The sequence below is a fragment of the Colletotrichum fioriniae genome (assembly GCF_027942845.1).
Source record: "Colletotrichum fioriniae strain IMI 355084 chromosome Unknown scaffold_1, whole genome shotgun sequence".
Classification (NCBI taxonomy): Eukaryota; Fungi; Ascomycota; class Sordariomycetes; order Glomerellales; family Glomerellaceae; genus Colletotrichum; species Colletotrichum fioriniae.
In genome coordinates, this window is record NW_027076837.1 from 1,467,476 (window position 1) to 1,490,571 (window position 23,096).

The 23,096-nt window shown below is 53.9% G+C and overlaps 4 protein-coding genes across 4 annotated transcripts; 3 read left to right on the plus strand and 1 right to left on the minus strand.

The window, feature by feature from the left end:
• Positions 1-1,955: 1,955 nt before the first annotated feature.
• Positions 1,956-4,235, plus strand: N0V96_000395 (uncharacterized protein; the record flags this gene model as incomplete). Its single annotated transcript, XM_053193512.2, has 4 exons — positions 1,956-2,007; positions 2,502-2,810; positions 2,864-3,637; positions 3,694-4,235. 4 exons carry the CDS (start codon positions 1,956-1,958, stop codon positions 4,233-4,235), a joined length of 1,677 nt encoding a protein of 558 aa, XP_053049229.2.
• Positions 4,236-5,281: 1,046 nt separating this feature from the next.
• On the minus strand, positions 5,282-7,148 carry IMD1 (inosine-5'-monophosphate dehydrogenase; the record flags this gene model as incomplete). The annotated part of the gene is made up of 2 exons (XM_053193511.1): positions 5,282-6,420; positions 6,668-7,148. The coding sequence occupies 2 exons, from the start codon at positions 7,146-7,148 to the stop codon at positions 5,282-5,284; spliced, it is 1,620 nt and encodes a 539-aa protein (XP_053049228.1).
• A 2,840-nt stretch (positions 7,149-9,988) lies between these two features.
• On the plus strand, positions 9,989-15,371 carry IQG1 (iqgap- protein; the record flags this gene model as incomplete). Its single annotated transcript, XM_053193510.2, has 2 exons — positions 9,989-14,799; positions 14,987-15,371. 2 exons carry the CDS (start codon positions 9,989-9,991, stop codon positions 15,369-15,371), a joined length of 5,196 nt encoding a protein of 1,731 aa, XP_053049227.1.
• A 5,072-nt stretch (positions 15,372-20,443) lies between these two features.
• Positions 20,444-22,205, plus strand: N0V96_000398 (uncharacterized protein; the record flags this gene model as incomplete). The annotated part of the gene is made up of 2 exons (XM_053193509.2): positions 20,444-22,008; positions 22,064-22,205. 2 exons carry the CDS (start codon positions 20,444-20,446, stop codon positions 22,203-22,205), a joined length of 1,707 nt encoding a protein of 568 aa, XP_053049226.2.
• Between the last annotated feature and the right edge of the window lie 891 nt (positions 22,206-23,096).

The window sequence follows — 23,096 nt, forward strand, 5'->3', positions numbered from 1 at the left end:
TGGGTCAATGTCGTCCAATCAGTCCTTTCCAGTACGAACACACTCCCGACCTAAGGTAGCAACCAACCACCACTCACCGAATCTTCCTTCTCGCAGCGGCAGCGCAAGTACAAAAGTATATCAGACATGACTGCCTGCCTTACCTACCTTTGATTTTCTGCAGCCTCCCTCTCTCGTATGGCGGTGTGTTGTCTCACAGCTTTTCAGCACAATTGTCTTGGGATAGGCATGTCTGGATTCATGCTTCAGGTGCTTCGCTGGCGCTGAACGCAGAGGATCACCCCTGTCCAGTCGGCTCATGATGATTATTCAGCTGTTGTCGCACTTGCCCCGACATTCGGCCCCGGCTTCGGCCAAGTCGGCCTAACGCCGCCGGGAAAAGAGGCCCCCCACCGGCAAAGACTGGACGTCATGGCAATTGCGGGGAGGGCGACCTCTTGACCTTGCGCTGCAACACTTTTATCGCTTTTTTTTCGTTCCATCTTTTGAGGCGGTCGTTGGAGGAGCACCACCACCTCCATCAACTTTTTCGGCTGCACCACCGCACACCTCCGGCTACAGCGAGAACCCCTGCCCATTTTCCGCGCCCGTGCAAGCCGTTGCATCTTTCACACCCTCACCGACTCCAACTCCCAAGCCTCTGCCGACAACGGAAGTCCTTCGCCTGCGGTCTTTCAAGCATTACGCCGGCCCTGTCCCCTTACGACGTTCCCTGCTACTACCCAGTATCCGCCCGATCGCCCGCCCGCTGCCGCCGTATCGCCTGGACCGGGCCAACATCCTTTCGCTTCAGCAACAGGGAGATGCGATGTAGCCGGCTCGCAGCGAGCGAGCGCATTGCTCCTTGGACCAAGTCTCAAGCCGAGAAAGAGGAAGACACGGGGCACCGCTCAAGCCGAACCAGCGTCCCCTAGGTAATGGCACTTGATCGTTTCCGAGACACTCGATGTCCGCGGTCATCCCATATTGCTCCATCACCGCAATGCAACAGAACACTTCGTTGGCCACTTTATTTTGGCTCGCGTCTCGCGCTCCTCTTCGCTTGCCGTCGTCACCGTCACGCACTTATCCCTCATGGCAAAGCTGATGCGCACGCAGCCTGCGCTAGGCTATCGCAAGTCGTTCTTCCCATACCTCTAGCGCTGATTTGCCTTGCCAAGCCCAGCTCTACGGCAAGCGGGAATTCCCATCTCTCAAGTTCTCCATCTAATCCCCAGGAGGCACGGCCATCTGAGGCCCCGTTCCCCAATTCGCGGTGGTTAGCCCTGTGGCCCCCTTCAAAAAGTGAAGCCCCGTCGGCCAGTCATCGACTAGAAATCTTCCGTCAGCAGAGAGAGCGGGGATCGGCGCAGGATTATGGATGGGGAAGGGAAGAGAAAAAACGAGTCTGGTCCCCTGGGGCGCCGGCTCATTGCACCCTTCACGCTCTATGGGGGTCCTACTAAGGAACTGCAAGAACTGCAAGAACCGGGGGGGATGACTGCGGTTCCATGAATTTGCATACCCACGCTATTCCCTGTCCGGCGCAGTGCAGCCGCAAGCCTGCAGCTGGAAAGTGGATCAATGCCGTTGGTTTTTTGTTTGCGCTTGACGAACCGTCTTTTTTCTTCGCCTTCCACTGCCACTGCTCTTGTGACTCTTTTTTCTCTCCTTCCCCAAATTCTCCAATAAACTTTGCTTTTGGTTTAAAGAAGGCGGTGGCCGCCTCTGGTTCATGCATTTTGCCCTTTGCCTTTGTCTCTTGACATCTTGTTGCCAAGTCGCATAGCAGAGCGCATCATATTACCCCGCTGCTTTTCCCACCTACTTTAGAGGCTTGCTTCACGACGTCCTAGTCCCGATTTATCTACTCTAGACCTCATTGAAATCAACATCGAAGACCTCTGACCACGCACGACCGAACCGTAGAGCTCGGATCTTCTCCGTGCGACCTGTTTCTTCCTTCGACTTCCAAAATGACGAAACCGACAAAGCCAAAGTTGCCCGCGAAGCAGCTGGCCATTCTGGGTAAGGCAACCTCGCATTTTTAGAACATGTCCAACGCTTGCTTTTTTCCCAAACGCGCTTTCAACAGAGCCGATAGTACCGGTGACAGTCAAAGCCAGGCAAGTGCCGTGAGACCAGACATACCGGTTTCCGAACAACTTCAGGGTCATGCGATGGAAGGATCGTGGTTGTCTTGGGATCGCCTTGGTAGACTACGAGATTATGGACGGGTGGAAATCTACATGTTCTCGCCATGTTACCGCCACTCTGTCATTAGACACTTACTCCAAACCTACCTCGAAATGCGACGATAGCATGGTCTTGATCTTCCAAGCTGCCTGATCAATGTGAACCGATGAGGCCGACAAACGTTACCAAGTCGAAAGTGCTCCAGCGTGTACAAACGCTGGAATAAAGGATGCAGATTTGACATCAACTCGGATCAGGGAGCCCTCTAATACTCCATGAGAGGCATCCATCATCTTTTCTAGACTCCGATGCTAATTCGATTACAGCCGTTGCGCGGTTCGCGGAGCCTCTCGCCCTCACATCCGTCTTCCCATACCTCCCCGAGATGATTCGCAGTTTCGGCGTGGAACAGAACGACGTCGCAAAATGGGCTGGTATCACGTCCGCCGTGTTCTCGCTCTCACAGAGTGTAACTGCGGTACCGTGGGGTAGAGCTTCTGATCGATTTGGAAGAAAACCAACCATCATCATCGGCCTGCTATCAACAATGTTCTTCTTTTGTGTTTGGGGTGTTTCAACAAGTCTGCCCATGGCAATCACTGTGAGAGCTATTCTCGGAAGTGGTAACGGAAATGGTGCGTTTCCTCCTGATCTGTGAATTCTTCGTCTTACACTGACAATGGTTTAGTCGGAATTATCCGCACCATGGTGGCAGAGATGGTGCCAGAAAAGGAACTACAACCCCGCGCGTTTTCGATTATGCCTCTCATCTGGTCCGTTGGCTCCATCTTCGGCCCAGCTTTTGGCGGATTCTTTGCCAGGCCTGCCGACCGCTTCCCCGCCGTCTTTGGTGATAGCTGGTTCTTCAAGGCGTACCCCTTTGCCTTGCCAAACTTCATCGCTGCGGTCTTCTTCTTCATCTCAGTCACGACCGCCACTCTCTTCCTCAAGGAAACGCTCGAGAGCAAGCGACATAAGCCCGACTGGGGACTCCTGATGGGCGAGCGCATCACCCGCTCATTCCGCCGCTCTCGCCATCACCACCATCACCATGCTAGAGCTCGACGCACCTCGTTTGTTGACGGCGAGGCTACCGCACCCCTGGTTCCTCACAAGACTCCACCGACACACCCGGTCGAGGACAACAAGGCCTTGGAGGCACCCAGTATGAAGGAGGTTTTCACTGCTCAGACGAGTATCAACTTGCTTTGTTACACCTTCCTCGCCCTCCACTCCGTGGCCTTTGATCAGGTTCTGCCAGTGTTCCTCAACTACCCCAAGCAGGAGCACACTCCGGAGAACACGAACTTGCCCTTCCAATTCTCTGGCGGCTTTGGCCTCGACTCTGGCCGCATCGGTACCATTTTCACCATCTATGGCATCACTTGCGGCGTAATCCAGTTCTTCGTCTTTCCACCTCTGTGCAACTACTTCGGTGTCCTGCGCTGTTTCCGCGGATGTGGTGCGTATCCTATCTTCTGCTATGTATGTTGCATTAGAAACTGACCGTCTGTGCAGCTGTGACTTTTCCCATTGTCTACATTCTGGCCCCTTATGTGGTCCTCTTCGAGAGCACCGCTGGGCGCTACACCGCTCTCTTGATCGTCATGTTCGTCAAAGCCTGTGCCGTCATCATTGGCTTCCCATGCATGACTATCCTCTTGACCAACTCGGCCTCTTCGCTCCGTATCCTGGGTACCCTCAACGGCTTCGCCACCATGTTCAGCGGATTTGGCCGTGCTTTCGGTCCCGCTGTTGCCGGCGCTGCCTTCAGCTGGGGTGTCGCCAGAGGTTATGTCATTACCGCCTACTGGTTCCTCGCGCTCACTGCCATCATTGGAGCTATCCCCATCTACATGCTGGTCGATTACGATGCTCTGACTCAAACCCCCGACACGAGTGATGACGAGGATGAGAGTGTTAGCGATGAGGGCTATGCCAGCGAAGGCAGTGTCGTTGCCTCTGGCAGCGGACAGGCTGCCTCGAATGAGACGGCGCCATTGTTGAGTGCGAAGAATGGGGCACCAGGATACGATTCCGTCAGTCCCACACGGTCTTGAGGTAGTTACCTACGCCCTGATGACCGACATACTGCTTTCATGCTTTTCGCAAGCGCGCATTTGACGTTTCGAACGAGAATGACACAAGAATGAAACGCTATATACGAGATTTACGGCCAGCTCTTCCGAGGGGTTTGAAATTGTGGCTGGCATCGGATGGTACTTTTCTTAGCTTTGTGGCATATCTAGGTCCATCATTGCCTGGCGTCTAGCATTGCAGGGTCCGCAACGGCTTGTTTTTTTGTCAATGAGGGCATTTATTCTGGTTTGGTTCTGGGCGGTTATCAAAAGCATCATTACTGTTTGGTTTCGTAGTTTGGCATTTGGACACATCTACATAGGCATTGCTCCTTGCGAGTAGACGTTTCGAACCATTTATAGCAGCTTAATATTACATATATGTCAATAATTGGTCAAGAATGAAATTTGATGTTGAGGATTGTGAGTGGCGAGCGTTTGCCTACAGGCTACAGACTGGTGGGCCGACGCATGTTGGAGATGACCAAGTTTGTCTTCTTAGAATGTAGCCTAAGTATGTTGGGTATGGTTGCACATCAAGAATAGTTTCACGCGAGAACCTGCAGAAGGAACGAATAGTCATGACCACTGGAACCAGTTTTGAATATTTCTTTTCTCTTGGAGAAAAGATCTTTTTGGTATTCAGTTCGCTGCATCATCCATCTCAAGGGGCGTCTCAGGCCCGACCACCCCTTTATCTCCCAAAGACTCCGAAAACTCCGCTATACTGAAGCACTACCGCCCTGCCCAAGCCCGTCTTTTGCTTAGCCCTTCCCCTTCGAAGAGTGGTTTCCTGTCCTCTCTCGGAAAAGGGGGAGGGGGTGTCGAGGCTAAATTTTTCTATTTTGAATCCTCCCAAGTCCCATTTTGCCCATTTTGATTTTTCATCAACCCCCTATTTTTTGGTCCACCCATATATGGCTAAGAAAGAAGAAAATATTCCCAATTGACATCTTTGTTATCCGTTTACTCATGTTCCATGGGAGCCTACTACTACTACTACGAGCTAGCTAGCCTTTTGCCGTTTTTCAGGCAAAGAGCTTCTTCTCGTAGGACTCCATGTTGACGTTACCCTCCATCTGAGCGCTGGCGGTGCGGAGCTCGAAGCGGAGGGTGCCGTTGTCGACGGACTCGCGGAGCTCCTTGAGGGACTGAATACCGCAGTCCTGCATGGAGTGCTTGAGGCCGGCGGAGAGGTAGGGGATGAAGCGGCTGATGGGGCCGCGGTGGGCGACGGAGCCAGTGACGCCCTGTGCGACGAGGACGCTGTCGCCCTCGGAGAAGTAGCGGGCGGTGCCAGCGTTGCTCTTCTGGCTGTCCTTGCCGCCGTTGCCGGCCTTCTTGTCCTGCATGGCGTCGATGGAGCCCATGCCGCGGTAGGCCTTGACGAGCTTGCCCTCGCGGGAGACGAAGGAGGTTCCGGGGGACTCGGTGGTTCCGGCGAGGAGGCCGCCCATCATGACGGTAGAGGCGCCGAGGGAGAGACCCTTGACGACGTGGCCGACGTTCTGGACGCCGCCGTCGGCGATGCAGGGGACGCCGAAGCGGGCGGAGAAGCTGCTGACGGAGTGGACGGCGGCGGCCTGGGGGCGGCCGACGGCCATGACCTCCTGAGTGATGCAGGCGGAGCCGGAGCCCATGCCAATGCGGAGGCCGTCGACGCCGGCCTCGATGAGGGTGGCGGCCTGCTCGCGGGTGACGACGTTTCCGCCGACGACATCGAGGCCGGGGAACTCCTTCTTGATCCACTGGACCATCTCGACCTGGTACATGGAGTTACCCTGGGAGGAGTCGAGGATGACGACGTCGAGGCCGGCGTCGACGAGGAGCTTGAGGCGGTGCTTGTCCTCGGGGCGGGTGCCGATGGCGGCGCCGCAGAGGAGCTGCTTGCTGTCGGGCAGCTTGGAGGCCAGGGGGAAGTGCTGGTTCTTGTTGAGGTCGGAGCGAGAGATCATGGAGACGAGGTTGCCGTCCTTGTCGACGATGGGGAGCTTGCCCTTTTTGGACTTTGCGAGGATCTTGTTGGCCTCGGGCAGGTCGATGCCGTCGGTGGCGGTGATGAGGTCGGTGACCATGACCTTTGAGATGGAGAGGGAGGCGTCGTCCTCGAACTGGATGTCGCGGTTCGTGACGATTCCCAGCAGCTTGGAGCCGAGCTTGCCGGTTTCTGCAGACGATTGTTAGTCATGTCTGTCCTAATTAGGGGCCGTAGCCTGCTGCGGTTGATAACAGTGTGTAAAGGTTTTGCTTTGATCATAGTATAATGTCTCCTCAGAACGACATGGTCGTCGAATTGGTGGAACGAAAGTTATAATTGAAAAAGGTTTGTAATCATGTAAAGCGAGGTAAAAGCAAAGTCTCTGTGGGAGAACAGGCTTTGGGAGGGAAGGAAAAAAGGGGAGGGGTTGACAAACCTGTGACGGGGAATCCTCCGAAACCCCACTTCTCCTTCAAGGCCTTTGCCTCGCCGACGGTGGTGTCGCGGCTGATGACGACGGGGTCGATGATGAAGCCGTTCTCGTAACGCTTGACCTTGCGGACCATGTCGGCCTGCTCCTCGGGCGAGCAGTTGTGGTGGATGACACCAAGACCACCCTGGAGAGCGATGGCGATGGCCATCTCGTGCTCGGTGACGGTGTCCATGGGGGAGGACACGAAGGGGGTCTTGAGGGTGATTCTCTTGGTGACGGGGGAGTCCAGGACGACGGCAGAGGCGGGGAAGCCAATGTAGCCGGGAAGGAGCAGGAAGTCGTTGTAGGTCAGACCACCGTGCTTCTTGGTGTCCATGAGCTCGTGAATGTCGAGGCCATCGCGGCTCTCGTACTCCTTCAAGACCTGGAGGGCGGTCTTTGAGTCGAGCACCTTGGCGCCGTTGATACCGTTGGTGGAAGGCATCTTGTGAGAGATGAGTTTTCTCGTTTTCTTGCCGAGTGAACAGAAGAAAGATGAAAACGGAGTCGAAGAACTTGCTAGTAATTCGAAAAGAAGACCAAAGGCAAAAAAAAAGCTTGGTCGATTCGAAAACTAAGGTTGGTTATGTCTCTTCTTCCCGTAAGAAAGAAGGGAAAAAAATTCTTGAGACGACACCCCGCAGGAAATTTTTTAAAGTGAACGGTGCGCGACCGGCGGAAGGAGGGGCAGGAGGGGCAGGCGGTGAGTGGCTACAGTGCGGCGCAACTTCTTTGAGTAAACCTTCACTGTGTTCAGCAACACCGCAGTATTGTTTTCCCAGTCCCTACAAATCTGTTCGCCTGAGATGAGTTGTTTCGTCAATGAAGGAAATGAGATTTTGATTGTTACTCTGGTCGCTTGCGCTATACTTGACTATCCGTCATTTTTCTGTTCATGAAGAAGGGGTTTCGAGATTCCAGACGCCCAGAACAAGTCTGGAATAGTGCTGCCAAGTCAGGTAGCAGCCGGTAGATCTAGCATTGCCTTATGTAAGAAACATCTAGGTCTCGACTTCCGTCGCGAGATATGACGCAACCCCAGCGGGCACCTTGGTGACCCAAAAAAAAAAAAAGAAGGTCATTGGAACCAAGATAATATTAGTGTCCTTGATATTTGCGATAATAAGGGAAAACGCTTCTATTGTCAATTGTTGACACAGGACCTCATTAGTGCACAAGAAAAATTTCTGTCCAGCAGAAACCCAATGTGCCATGTCGAGAAGAGTCCTGCAGAGTTTGCTTGTATTCGTAGCCTTTGGTTGGCCAGAGCAACCGACGCAGGACAATCCTTGCTTGGGTTGCGTGAGCTGGACAGAGACCCCCAACGCCAGCAGAAAGTGATTACCTGCTTCCGTCCGGGAGCGAAAGGCGGTGGGATGCCGAGGAAGCAAGGTATAACAGCAGCGAGGAGTCAAGTACTGACAATTGATCCTCCGGTTTCTCTTCAGGTCTCTCGTTTGACTTTCTAGGATACAGAATGACATGAAGTGACCTCCACGCTGGTCCTTTTGTATGGCCGAGCCTTAGGAACGCTCCGCATCTGTCGAACAAGAGTGTGCATCCATGGCGACTTGCAACATACATCACCTGCTGCTAAACGAAGCTAAGGTGCGCTACCTAAACTTTAGAAACGTCGTTCATCCATTGTGAGCTGAGACCGAGGGTTCGCAACAGTGACCTCACGTCGATACGAGAGAGATGGCGGGCTCTAATTGGCTGTTCCAGGATCCGTAACACCAAAAGCAACAAAGAAAAGAAACAAGACCAAACAGCGGTCCTCATACTAATCGCGAAAGAGACGAACACACAAAGTGAAAACTATTCTCCCCTACGTACTATCGGTCCCTCTGCCTGTCCAAATGACTGCAGCGTTCGTATTGGCGGGTCCATGGACTGCTGCACGAAGGCGTTTTACAAACAGTGACATGCATCGAGCTAGAGAATGGGGGTGCCACAGATAAAAGACCGAGTTTTGGAGGGGAAGTATCCTATCCATCACGGCGTGTCTGTCCTGCGATCCTCCGATCGTGTTTACATGTTCTTGCAGAGGTATTCCCCGCTGTTTTCGATCTCATAACCTTGACGTCGTCAATGATGTCTGCAATCTTGGTTCATCCAGAAGGTTGAGCAATGTTCCCTGGGCGACAGGAAATTCAACCAGGTTAGATTGGTCGACGTGTCAAAGGTTTTGAACGGGGAATCCGTAGTCACTGGCATCTGTCAAAATAGGTCAGATGAGAGCCGCGACGGTTTGGCCCGCAGTCAGTGACAGGTTTTTCCAAGGAGAGTGCCTGAACATGTTACCCAGATCGACCTTGCAGCTTTGGGCCTCACCGGACCATTGTATTGTTGACCAGAAACCTTTTGGGGCAAGTTGGGAGAAGTTTGAGAAGCGCCTGGCCCAGAGAAAAGCAGATGACAATCCAATTGACAGAGAGCGGAGGCGGGGCGGAGGGCCGTGCAACGGAAGATTGCTGCATCGGTCTCCACTCTAAAAGGCCGGGCGGATGCGACGCAGGGGCCAGCAAGAGCCACAAGCCACCCGAATTTCCATGGCCCTCTCCCACTCGTCTCACGGGGATCCCACGGGTCTCAGTGGCCACTGGCAGCAGCGAGTACCAAAGTGGGTCACCCACCCTGTGGCACCCTCCTGGTTGCAAGGGGGCTGGTTGCCGCCCTCCAGCTGCCGCAGTAAACAAACAAACTGCCTTATCAGGTCCCGACGCCCTCCCACTCTCACATCCTCCCCCTCCATTGCCCGACCTCCAAACGACCCAACATCCCACCCACACCTTGTCGATTGACGAGATTGCGACCGTCCTCTTTGAATGCTAGAGGCTGGACTGGCGTCAGTCAAGTGGGCAGCACATCTAATATCTTCTGCCGAAATATTCCTTCCCATCATCATTGCCCTTGTCACCAACGCTGTGTCGCCTTCATTGCCGACATCTTCCTTTGTTTGCGCAGTGCGCGCTCTCATTTCTCCAGAGTCCGACCTCCATTCTTCACCCGCGCTTCGCCGCGCACCATCGCCGGTCGCTTCGAATTTTCAGCTTTCTCAACTCCCCTGCTTGATCCCGATCATTCCGCCAAACATTATAGAAACGGAATCTCGAGAGCGCCCAACCCAAGAGACGAGACCGCAAGGTCGAAACTTAATCCAACGCGCGCCGCATACCTTGCCTGCCGACGTCCGACAAAGGCGCCCTAATGTTGTCATCCGAATTCCAGAGTCCACAGATTTTCGATTGCAGCCTTCCTTCAGTATCCTAATCCTCGCCCACCATGTCGCACCGTCCGCACCCTCTCAGACAATCGCATACCCTGGATTACCCTGGCAACATTAACCGTCAGTCCTCTACTGCTTCATCCATCGCGTCTTCAGGGTACTCTCTGTACTCTGAGAATAGCCGAGCGAGTACTCAACTCTCTTCAGTGTCCAGCGGCTACTCATTACCCAGTTCTCATAAGAGGGGCAAGAGTGATGGTTCGCGATTGCATCAAGTCTCATTCGGAGGAGAGAACCTTGACCGCAAGAGGGAACAAGACAACAACATCTACTCCATGACACGACAATCTCTACGCCCGCTCCCTCAAGCCCCCGCTTCTTCATCTCCTACCCATCCTACCAAGACAACGCAGACGGCCTCGACCCCCTCACCGCCTCGACCAAGTTATCGCCATGAACGCACCCAGAGCGTCGACAGCGGCAAGCTGTCACACGCCCAGTACGACGGCAGCACATCCCCAACACCAATATCTCGAACTCTGACAATCCGCCCGAACTCCATGATGCTCGGCCGTTCAGACACCATCAGCCGAGGCAGTGCAGCGTTACCTCATGCCTACGAGCCACCTTCCGCAGTGCACTCTGCTTCTCTAGCACGACCAGATCTCGAAAAGCTGGGCCGGTCATCCACGAGCCAGCTACGTACCTTATCAAAGCTTGCTCAGTCCGAGTCTGCCGACGAGTTTGCCATCACAACCCCAGCACAAGAAGTAATCGGTCTTAGAGGTCGACGGAGATTGCAGAGGGCAGACAAGCCAAACACAAACCGAGCTGGTCAGCGCGCCGGCGGATATGGTTGGGAAGGGAGGAATTGGATGGATAAGCAGCGCCAGTTCCTTCAGGCATACGAATACCTTTGCCATATCGGTGAAGCCAAAGAATGGATCGAGGATATCATGCACAAGTCGATCCCTCCCATTGTCGAACTAGAAGAGGCTCTCAGAGACGGCGTCACACTTGCAGAGGTTGTCGAAGCTTTGAATCCCGACCGAAGATTCCGCATCTTCAGACATCAGAAACTGCAGTTCCGGCACTCCGACAACATTGCCATTTTCTTCAGGTACTTGGACGAGGTTGAACTCCCTGACCTCTTCCGATTCGAACTCATCGATCTCTACGAAAAGAAAAACATCCCGAAGGTCATCCACTGTATCCACGCTCTCAGTTGGCTGCTTTTCAGAAAAGGAATAGTCGACTTCCGGATCGGCAACCTCGTTGGCCAGCTTGAGTTTGAGCACCATGAGCTCGAGGCCATGCAAAAGGGTCTCGATAAACTGGGGGCCAACATGCCCAGCTTCGGCAATATGGGAGCCGATTTCGGTGTCGAGCCTGCGACCCCTGAGCCTGAAGAGACCGAGGAGGAGAGGATCGACCGCGAGCTTGGTGAGAGTGAAGAGGCCATCGTTGAGCTTCAAGCACAAGTCCGTGGAGCCGTTGTGCGAATGCGCCTGGGAGACACCATGCAGCAACTTTGGGACGTCGAAGGGTCTCTCATCGACCTCCAAGCTCTCATCCGAGGTGATTTCACCCGTCAAGTCATAGGCTACCGGCTTCAGATGCGACGCTTCGCGGTGGACTTGCAAAGCCTCGTTCGCGGATTCCTAGTTCGAAACAGGATGGCCAACAAGGAGCGCTTTTGGAGAATGTTGGAGCCCGATATCTTGGAGCTCCAGAGTCTTGTTAGGGCCAAGAAGGTCCGGGATGAGGTACGGGATAGAAAATCTCAGTTGGCGCGCCACGCCGGACCTGTGCGGAAAATCCAGGCAGCATTCCGGGGTTTCTTGGTCCGAAAGGAGTTCGTTACTCAACAGCAAGAGACGGTGCAGACGTCTGGAGAAGTCCAAAACCTCCAAGCGGCTGTTCGTGGAATGTTGTTGAGAGGACGGATTGCAGACGACCTCGAGCTTCTTGACAGACAGACCGACAGCATCGTCAGCCTCCAGGCTGCTGCCAGGGCACTGCTGACTAGAGATCAGATTTCGCGAGAGCAAGAGCATCTGCAAGGCTCCGCACCGAAATGGGCTGCTCTTCAAGCCGCGATCCGAGGCCAGACACTCCGAAATGACGTTGCAGCAATCAAGGTTGAGCTCAGTCACCACATCCCCGAGGTCGAGAGTCTCCAGGCAGCAATTCGTGGACGGGAAGTCCGGACCGAAGTCGCGGCGACAGTAGAAGAACTCAGTCAGCATATCGCCGAAGTCGAACTCGTCCAAGCAACTGTGCGAGGCAACTCAGCGCGCAGGGAAGTTGCAACGACTAAAGCAGAACTCGCCAAACACGTCTCGGAGGTAGAAAGCCTTCAAGCTCATTTCAGAGCCGGAGCCGTCCGCCGGGATGTCGCCCAGCTGCTAGATGACTTGAACAGCCACGAAGCAACCTTTGTCAATCTCCAATCGCTCATCCGAGCCATGATGGAGCGCCGCCGCGTTGCTGCCGAGCAAGACGCGCTCTCCCGCGTGGAGCCCAAGATCACCAAGCTCCAGGCATGCATACGGGGCTACCAGCATCGCCAGCAGCACGCGAGCCTGCTCGAGGAGCTTGAGTCTCACACTCCTATCATTGAGAAGCTCCAAGGACTCGCGCGCGCTATGATGGTGCGGGGAGATGTCTTCAACCTTATTTCAGATCTCGAGGAAGAAGAGGGAACCATCGCCGAAATGCAAGCTGCGGCCAAGGCCTTTGTCGTTCGAGCCAAGTACGAGGAGAAGAAGCGATTCTTCAAGGAGAACATGGAGAAGGTCGTCAAAATCCAGAGCCTGGTCCGCGCCAAGATTCAGGGAGATGCATACAAAAGTCTTACCCATGGCAAGGATCCGCCAGTCAACGCTGTCAAAAACTTTGTCCATCTCCTCAACGACAGTGATTTCGATTTCAACGAGGAGATCGAGTTTGAGAGGTTGCGAAAGACGGTGGTCACGCAAGTTCGCCAGAATGAGATGCTGGAGCAGTACATTGACCAGCTAGATATCAAGATTGCTCTCCTCGTCAAGAACAAGATCACTCTGGACGAGGTTGTTAGGCACCAAAGCAACTACGGTGGTCACTCCATCGGTCTTCTGGCAAACTCATCAATCTCCTCCGCCAACCATTTCGACTTGAAGGCATTGAACAAGAGCTCGAGGAAGAAGCTGGAGTCGTATCAACAATTGTTCTTCAACCTCCAGACGCAGCCTCAATACCTTGCACGTCTCTTCAAACGTATCCGCGAGCAGGGCATTCCCGAGAAAGAATGCAAGCGTATTGAGCACCTTATGATGGGACTGTTTGGGTACGCTCAGAAGCGTCGCGAGGAGTACTACCTCCTCAAGCTTCTCGCCAGGGCCATGCGGGAAGAGGTCGAAAGCAGCAGAAACCTCCAGGACTACCTCCGAGGCAACTACTTCTGGACAAAGCTCCTCGCAAACTACACCCGATCCCCCCGCGACCGGAAGTACCTCCGGGAACTTCTTGGCCCCATCGTGCGCGACAACATCGTGGAAGATCCTGCTCTTGACCTCGAGAGTGACCCTCTGCAGATCTACAGATCAGCCATCAACAATGAAGAGTTGCGGACCGGTCGCCCCAGTCGCCGTCCTCTGGATGTTCCGCGAGAGATGGCCATCAAGGATCCGGAGACGAGAGACCTCTTCATCGATCATCTCCGCGACCTCCGAGAAATCTGCGACCAATATCTGCTGGCTTTGGAGGACCTCCTGCCCAAGATGCCGTACGGTGTCCGTTTCCTTTGTCGCCAAATGTTCGAGGCCCTCTGCCAACAGTTCAAGAAAGAGCCTCAACACCACATTCTGCAGATTGTCACAAACTGGCTCTGGCGCTTCTACATGCAGCCCGCTGTCATTGCTCCTGAGAACGTTGGTGTCATTGAGAAGCAATTGAGTCCTCTCCAGAAGCGCAATCTCGGAGAGGTTGCCAAGGTGCTCGGCCAGGTAGCCTCGGGTAGGCCGTTTGGCGGCGAGAACATCTACCTCCAGCCCCTGAACGCTTTCGTGGGCGAGTCGATGGAGCGTTTGGCTCATATCACCCACGACCTCATCTCAGTACCAGACGCAGAGCGCAATTTCGATATTGATGAGTTCAACGACCTGTACTCTAAGAATAAGCCGACTTTGTACATCAAGATGACGGATATCTTTGCGATTCACAACCTCATCGTCGGCGACCTCCCAATGGTATGCCCCAACCGAGACGACGTTCTGCGCGAAATCTTGCAAGATTTGGGTAGTGCCAAGAACAACGAGAATGAGATGCTCTCGGCAGGCTCTTCTGATATTCAACTCTATCTTACGCCAAAGCTGCACGACATCGATGATCCGGATGCGGAGGTTAAGGCACTCTTCATGGAGACGAAGCGATGCATCCTGTACATTATTCGCGTGCAGACTGGCGCTAATCTCTTGGACATCCTGGTCAAGCCCATCAACCCCGAAGATGAACACAAGTGGCGGTCAGTACTGCGCGACGACAGAGTCAACGACGCCGGCACAAAGGGCGCGTACTCTGACGCACACATGGTGGACGTGACCCGGATGTCGTACTACGACCTCAAGCGTACGGCGCTTGAGAACATTATGCGATTGGAGCACATGGGCCGAATCTCCAAGCACAACTACTACCAAGATATCCTCAACGCCATCGCCCTCGATATCCGGACCAAAAGCCGAAGACGTGTGCAGCGCCAGCGTGAACTGGAAGGTGTTCGGTCAACTCTCGCCAACTTGCACGAGAAGGCCAAGTACCTCGAGCAACAGCGCAAGAGCTATGACGACTACATTGAATCCGCAATGGCGACATTACAAAAGAATAAGGGGTAAGTCTAGACAATTCCTTTTCGTGTGCTACATATCACACATATCCACATGTCCGATCCCCGGATGTGATCTCCATTCTCCTCCCCCTCCCCCCACTTTCAGTCTCCTTTCTCCACCATTCCCCATATTATAAGCACGGTCCAAGTGTGTCGCAATAGGCTGACCAAATCTCGTCATTTTTTACAGGAAGAAACGGTTCCTGCTTCCGTTCACCAAACAGTACAACCACCAGCGCGAACTGGAACGTAGCGGGCGGGTCCCCAAGTTTGGCAGTTACAAATATAGCGCTCGGGCTCTAGCGGAGAAAGGCGTGCTCGTCGGGTGGAGTGGCGTCACCGACTGGGAGAGGGTCAACCTCACCATTTCGTGCGACGAGGTAGGCGTCTTCTCGCTCGAGGGGTCCCGCGGCCACATCCAGATGCCGGGCGCGAGCGCCCTCGTACCGATTGAGGATCTGCTGCAGGCCCAGTTCGAGGCCCACCAGTTTATGAACCTTTTTGAGGGGAGCCTCAAGCTGAACGTCAACTTATTGCTGCATCTCTTGTACAAGAAGTTTTACCGCACGCAGTAAAGCGGGGTGGAGTTGCAGCAATCCGATACAAGGTAGACAGACAGCAGAGGAGCACATCACAAAAGAGATGTGAAGAGGATGGGATCAAAAAGGTACACGAGACATGGATTGATGGGATGGAATTGGGCACGGAAGCGTGTCCCATCGCTTGTGGGATGAGGCGTGCAGGATAATCTTTTTTTTTGTTTTACTCATGCCGCTCTCTGTTCGGATTGCATGAGACGGGAATGTTTGAACTTGGGAAACCGCATATTTGAAGGGGGTTTTTTTTTATTGACAAAGCAAGGCGAGGGTGGGCGGTTTCTTCTGTTTACATTCGTCTTCTTCTTCTTCGTCTCAATATCCTATTCGAGATCGCATTGCGGGGTAACGAAAATTCAATCAAATGAGTTTGGGGGAAGCAGGGGATGAGAAGGAAAGCAGTATTGCTTGTAGGAGTATATATGAGCAAAAAAGACAAACCACACCGTTGAAACGAATTGAATTTGATGAGTTAGACTGGTGGGAAGGGAGGGAAGGGGGAGGGGGGGGTGGGCGGTCTTCATTTTTCATCCCCGCCTACCTTTGGCGAAAATGATAAACCGAGACTGAAGTAGGTAGCGGAGAGAAGAGGAGGAGGAGAGTCGTGGGAAGTTGAAGATGCAGCGGGATGAGACTGCGATGCATGGCGAAGAATCCCCGCCTACGCATCTGAGCTAGGTATTCATGTGTAGATATCTCCTTCCTCGAGAAATGATATACCCCGCATTGTTAAAACTTCTTGCTCAATCCCATGATGGAATCGTGGCTGCTATTGTGCCGCATGTAAACGACCATGGCGCAGCAAAGACCATGATGTTTCCGAATGAGTGGTGGTGGTCGTTGTGATAATGCATGCTCAACAGAAATAAACAAAGGTAAAAACAAAAGGTTCAAGTTATCCGTAGCCTCGCGGATGTCATGGAGTTGGGGAAGAGTTTTTGGTCCCGTGGCCTCTCGTGTGGATGCCAAGAGTGGACGGCGAAACGCGAGGAGTATGGTCATGTGAGTAGTTTTGATACTTCTTTAGGGGGGGGCAGGCTGAGCCACGGGATCCAAGGGGGAAATCATAATGATCTTTTCAGCAAGGGAAGCGTGTCCTGTGTAATGGTGGTGTATGCATCTATTAGGTTAGTGGTGTAGTTTGTTGGCATGGAAAGATTGATTGAGGCACCATTTTGCATGGTGTCTAGGACATGGGGAGGCGTTGGTGTTGAGATACGGGAGATACGAGGGGTCCACGGCGGCTGAGCGGGGAGACGACGATGTTCTGGCCGATCAGCGATCGTGTGCCTCTACCTCCGATTTACGGGGCCGGTTGAGCGCCTTCTGGTGTGTCATTGCGGTTATCAGTTAACTGCGTGGGTTGCTGGCACTGCGCACGCGTGTGATTGACAGTGTATCAACGAGGGTGCAGATAGGCAAAGCGGGACAAGGTCTAGGGGTGCTTGACGCTCGCGGGCACACGAAAACGCTTTTCGCCGTAAATTAATGTGCTGGATTGTTGCATGTCCTGTCAGCCTTCTCGACGAGGGAAGGTTGATTTGTTGTTCGCTGTTGGTTGGTGCGCTGGTGAACGTGACGTTGTGCTTCGGAGGGGGACCCCTGGCCAATGTCTCAGCGGAGCAGGACGAGATGTGATTCGAGGGTCTCCTTGGATGTTGCTGCACGGTGTGCAGATGCCCGACGTTGACTAGAGCCTAGAGAGGAGGGAGGGGGACTTGTTTTGGGGTCGGGAGTAGCTTGGCATTGTCTGTATGCCGCGAGTGGCCGCGAGGCCGTCGACGGGATGTTCGGGGTGGAGGGGTAATACGCAGTACGCTATCCATTGAGATACCAAACCTTGGACGCCATATCATGGGCCGGAGGGAGGGAATCGACGATATGCGCCAGTCATGCAATTAACGGGTGCGGAGAAGAAATGTGTGTGATGGGCTGGCTCATCAGATGATCACCAGTATGCACTCTGGAGCGAAGCGCACGACTCAGCCGAAAACGAGCTGGTGCGCCTGGTGCAACGTAGAGGCTGACCAACCTGAACGAACGCGTGGTGGGCGGGGATGCGAGACAACACGGAAGCGCATGGGAGGAAAGGAACGGATCGTCGGAGGGTTTAATCCTCGCCCTTGCTGGGAAATCGGAAGAAAAGCCCTGATGGCTGATGCCGATGCTGAAATGCTGCGTTACCGATGTTGATTGATGTGGGTGAAACGACAATTTGAGTCGGAATCCGCAGCCTAGTTGATGAAGCAATACTGGAGCGTGATGATGTGATTGCGGTATGGCTTGACCGGGAGCCGGGGCCACAACACCGGCGGTAAGCATTTATCGAGTATTACGGTTACTCACTGGCGTGTTGGTGCGTGCACCGGTGACCAGTAGATGCGAGAGACACATCATTCCGGGACGGAGACGTCTAGACTCTGGAAGCGGTGCGAGGCAAGAAAATGAGCCACGCCCGGAGTAGTAGAACTTATTCCGATGGCGTGACCGGCCAGCCCTGAGGGTAACCCCGCAAATGCGGGGTGAGAACCGGCGGGAGGTCGGAGGTGGACGCCATCACGACATCTTCTGAGCTTGTCGATGGTGGAATTGCGAATTGGTGATCTGCCAGGAGAATACGGATACGTGGCCCCCCAAAAGTGCTGTAAAGATATCGCCGCCTTGGCATGGGGTACAGATGCCAGGCCCGAATGAAAAGGAGAGCCGAGAGGTGGATTCGAGAGCCAGGCGAGTTGTCGGTTGGTGGTTCCGACAGTCCCTGCCCGTGCCTGTCCCAAATTCCCCATCTGGAGTCTGGAGACTGGAGAAGTGCCCCGTTCGCTTCGATTCGCAACCACGGTGCTGGTGTTTGTGCCCTGCATGCGTACACTGGGGTCTGGGCCGGAATAATTGGGTGCATTACACATCACTTGTGTTTTTGTATATGTTGCCTTTCGACTGAACACTCTGGGTCTTGTATGTATGTGCGCGATAGCGTGCGTCGGACCCATCTTGCCTCAATGTTCGTTTCTCATGCTTCTGTTCGCTGCCTTTATCAGTGGAGGTCGTTGAAGGGGGAACGGAGTCCTCCGTAAATTTGTCGCGTGCGTGCAGGAATGGCATGCCCCCGATGAAGCGACCGTTATCGAAAGAATGCTCCCTTGGGCACACCAGGACCGTCCAATCGACCAGCTAATCGGAAGAAGGCCTGTCCATGGGTTGAGCGACGCTTATGCAGGTTGCGGGCAGGTCTTTGGGTAAGTGTCCAGCTGCAAGAGGGCGATTGGGGTATAGTCGTCGAGATCCAGGGGTCCAATTAGCAGGGGACTAACGAATGGGAAAGAATTTGTTATTCCTGCTTGAAGCATAACGAAGCTTGTTAGTGCTCGAGGAGTCTAGGGTGCCCCTACCAGTCATCACGAGAGGCCGAGATAGCACAAGAGTAAGACTAGCCGACCCATGCCCATGCTCAATGTTCGAGAAGGTGTAGCCGGCCGTTTGGGTTTCCGGTGCAGTGTTTTCATTTGTCGTGGGGACGTGTTGTTCACACCGCCAGCCATCGATTGTCGCATGGAGTGGCTCGGGTCCCCACGGTGTGAGGAAAAGCGACTAGCCTGATCGCGGAGGAGCGTTGGAGGGTGATGCAGAATGGAGCCGAATGGAGAAGAAATTGCTACTTGTGATGCGGATACGGATACTCCAGCATGCACAATCCATTCAATGACAAGAGACAGACTGTAATAACGAGTTGATGTTGCCGCCATGCTGACAAAGTGTAAGAGTGGCTGGTCGGTGCTTTTGCATGGGTTATTTCGCAATCGGCTGATCGGAAAACGCCATATTTTTGACGCATTGCGCTCGACCTGTCTTCCTTGGATAGAGTCACAGACTACGCAGGCGTGCTAGGTGTAAGCGTAGCGAAGAGCGTAAGGTAGTGAGGTAGTGTGGTTTGGAAATTGTAATGAATTATCCGTATCATTGAATGGCGAAAGGAGGAGAAGGTGGAGGAAGCAGAATCGAGGCGGTGACTAAACAAGTTTGGTAAGGCGGATTGGAATTGGATGGCTGCTGCTGCCGTCTGACAGTTTTTTGGCTGATGGCCTACCTACACGGAGTGTACGGTAAGGCATCATCCTTCCTTGACCATTGGATAGGTGACCAGAGAGGAGATTTGTTGACGACGAACGGGCTCCGAGCGATCCTGCTGTTCTCTGCCGCCTGCATCTGTCAGGAATTACTGTCTGTCCCTTCACCCCATTCTTTCCCGCTCATCGGCCACCTCACCGTGTTCCTCCTGGCACATGTGGCCTTGGTATGAACAGAGGAGTATTGATTGCCAAGGATGGGTGGGAGGAAAGAAGCAGCTGGAACCCCGTGACATTGCATGAGTTGGGAAGAGCCCCATCATAGTGCACGAGCCCTTTGGGCGCTTTCAGGCAACGCGACGGGGTCCGGGGTATCCTTATCTCAAGTACTCCGCAGATCCCTCGTTTGATGCATATGCAGTGTCTGTGCATTGGCGTGGCCCCCGTTTGGCGTTTGGCGTCTGGCGCTGCTTCTCCTTGCCTCGCCCTCCTGTCCTTCTAAGTTCCACGCCCATCTTCTCCACGTCCCGTCGTCCCTTCCTATCGGGCTCCAAGGGCTATGGCCCATGGCTGGTCCTAGGTAAGGCAGGTAAACCGTCGAGGCGGACGGGACTGCTCTCGCTCTCTTCTCTTGGCTCACTTTCTTAAAGGACGCTTCCTCCCACATACAATTGTGATTAACTTCCTTCTTTCTTTTCTAGATCATCCAAAAGACTCAATCCATTGCGTCTTTCTCCTAATCACTGACCACTCCTTGTCCTTGATCACGTATAAACTTTTCCATCATTGATCTTCATCACACTTAACACACACACACACACACACACACACATCAGTTCTTTATAAGCAGTCTCGTTTTTCGCCCTCTCACAAGCCATAAACATTTCCCTCCACGCAACAAACGATAACACCGCAACCACCACCTCCAGCAAACCTGCTTAAGTTTCAATAAACAAGCCTTACTCGAGACCATTGGCTACAAGCACAATGGCCCCCGATCTCAACTCACTTCCCTCTTCGCCTCTGGCGCAACCCGCCAATGGCAAGTCTGCCAACGGCAATGGCAATGGCGCACCGAGCGCGAAGCAGCCCAACATCCTCTTCATCATGGCCGACCAACTGGCCGCACCCCAGCTCAAAATGTACAACCCCGAGTCACAGATCAAGACACCAAACCTGGATGCTCTTGCCGCTGAGTCTGTTCAGTTCGACTCTGCCTACTGCCCCTCGCCCCTGTGCGCACCATCGCGCATGAGCTTGATCACTGGTCTTTTGCCCATGAAGATTGGTGCTTACGACAACGCCAGCCAGATCTCCAGTGAGATTCCGACCTACGCACACTACCTGCGTCTGAAGGGCTACCAGACTGCGCTGGCAGGCAAGATGCATTTCATCGGGGATCAGCTTCATGGCTATGAGACTCGTTTGACTAGCGACATTTACCCCGGCGACTTTGGCTGGGTGGTCAACTGGGATGAGCCAGATACTCGCCTTGAGTGGTATCACAACTCCAGCTCCATTCTTCAAGCCGGCACCTGCGTGCGAAGCAACCAGCTGGATTACGACGAGGAGGTCATGTTCCGCTCCACTCAGTTCCTCTACGACCACGTCCGTGAGGGTCCCGAGAAGCGTCCCTTTGCTCTCACCGTATCTCTCACTCACCCTCATGACCCTTACACAATTGAGGACAAGTACTGGGATCTCTACGAGGACGTCGATATCGCTCTTCCCAAGGTTCGAATTCCCAAGGAAGAGCAAGACCCTCACAGCAAGCGTCTCATGAAGGTCTGCGATCTTTGGGACTACGATTTCACCGACGACCAGATCAAGCGGGCTCGCCGCGCATACTACGGCGCTGTCAGCTACGTTGATGACTGCGTCGGAAGGCTCTTGTCCGTTCTGAAGAAGTGCGGTCTGGACGACAACACCATCATCGTCTTCAGCGGCGATCACGGCGACATGCTCGGCGAGCGTGGACTGTGGTACAAGATGAGCTACTTTGAGTCTTCCGTCAGGGTGCCGCTGTTTGTCCGCCACCCCAAGGACTTTGAGCCCCATCGTGTGGACAAGAACGTTTCCACCCTCGACATTCTCCCGACGCTGTGCGATTTGGTCGGCACGAAACCTGCTCCTGGTCTGCCTATGGACGGTGTTTCATTGCTACCCCATCTTCAGGGCAAGACTGGCCACGACAAGGTCTACGCCGAGTACACGGGCGAGGGCACTGTCAGTCCGCTCATGATGATTCGAGAGGGTCCTTGGAAGTACATCCACTGCCCTGCAGACGGTACTCAGTTGTTCAACCTCAAGCACGACCCGCTCGAACTAGTCAACCTGGCGTCATCCAAGGCCATTACTGGTAAGCTGTTGGACGAGGAAGCCAAGGCAAAGCTTGACGAGTACAACGCCGAGACGAAGGCCAAGTGGGACTTTGATGCCATCACCGAGCAGGTTTTGCAGTCTCAGCGCAAGCGTCGCCTCGTATGGGGCGCTCTTACCCAGGGCCAGTTCACCAGCTGGGACTACGACCCCGTTGACGACGGTAGAATGAAGTAAGTTGTGACTGTGGCATAATGAATCACCAGACTCGATGCTAATGTCTCATAGGTACATCCGCTCGCAGATTCCTCTGGATGACCTCGAGCGTCGCGCTCGATACCCGCCCGTGGACAAGTACGGTCGGGAGGTCGACCGCGCCACAACCGGTCACAGAGTTCTCCACGACCAAGCTGGATCTCACGGCCAATAAATCTTTTGCATATTCATGATGATAACGACACCAAAAATGCATGTCACAGGGGCGTTGGAGCATATCATTTGATTTACAGCACGCGACATCTTTTCTCTTCTTTCTCGCAGATATCCGCCAGGCGATTAGGCGCATGGTCATGATCTCCAGGACAGACCAGACGCCCTTTGTATATTAGCTTTCATCAATGGCGCCCTAGGAAATGAATGCCCAAGAATTAGCACATAAGCAAGTTGCCGGTTGCAATGAAGGTCCTGTCTCATTGAATCGTGACACTTAACCTCCGAGGGTTACTCAGAGACCATCTCAAGTAGTTCGCCCGTCGTCACGATATCCCGACTGCCTCACTTGACATGCTAATCCGATCTCGCCGTGCTCGTTCATTGGGACCGCCTTGGCTTCATCTGACAAGGTGAGTGCTTTGCCGCGCCGCTAGCTGTATTTGAATGCCTTATGTCAAGCATGCAAATCCGAAGCCAATTGAGTGTGGTCGTTTCCCCGCGACCAGGAAGAGCGTCGCACGAGTCTGAGGATGAGGGGTCGTCTGGTCTCCCTTGTATGCGTACCTACTTACCTTCTACCTTTAGCTGAACTGAGAGGAATTCTGTCCTGCATGGCCCCTGCTCCCGGCCCTGCATCGCTTTGTTGGCTGGGATTTGCGCCGGGCCAGCGGGGTACGCGAGGTACGTGCGGACGCCGTGATCGCTGCCCACACCCCCGTTCGATGCGGAGCTCCTGGACCCACTCATCTTTTCCCCGGCCGAGTGGATCAGAACGTCACTCGAACCTTTTCTCCCCTCCTCAACCTGGATAGAGAGAGCTCCAGTTCCGGTAAACTCTCAACAAAACCACCTCAGGCTGCCTACGCGAAGAATCAATTGCGCTGTCTCA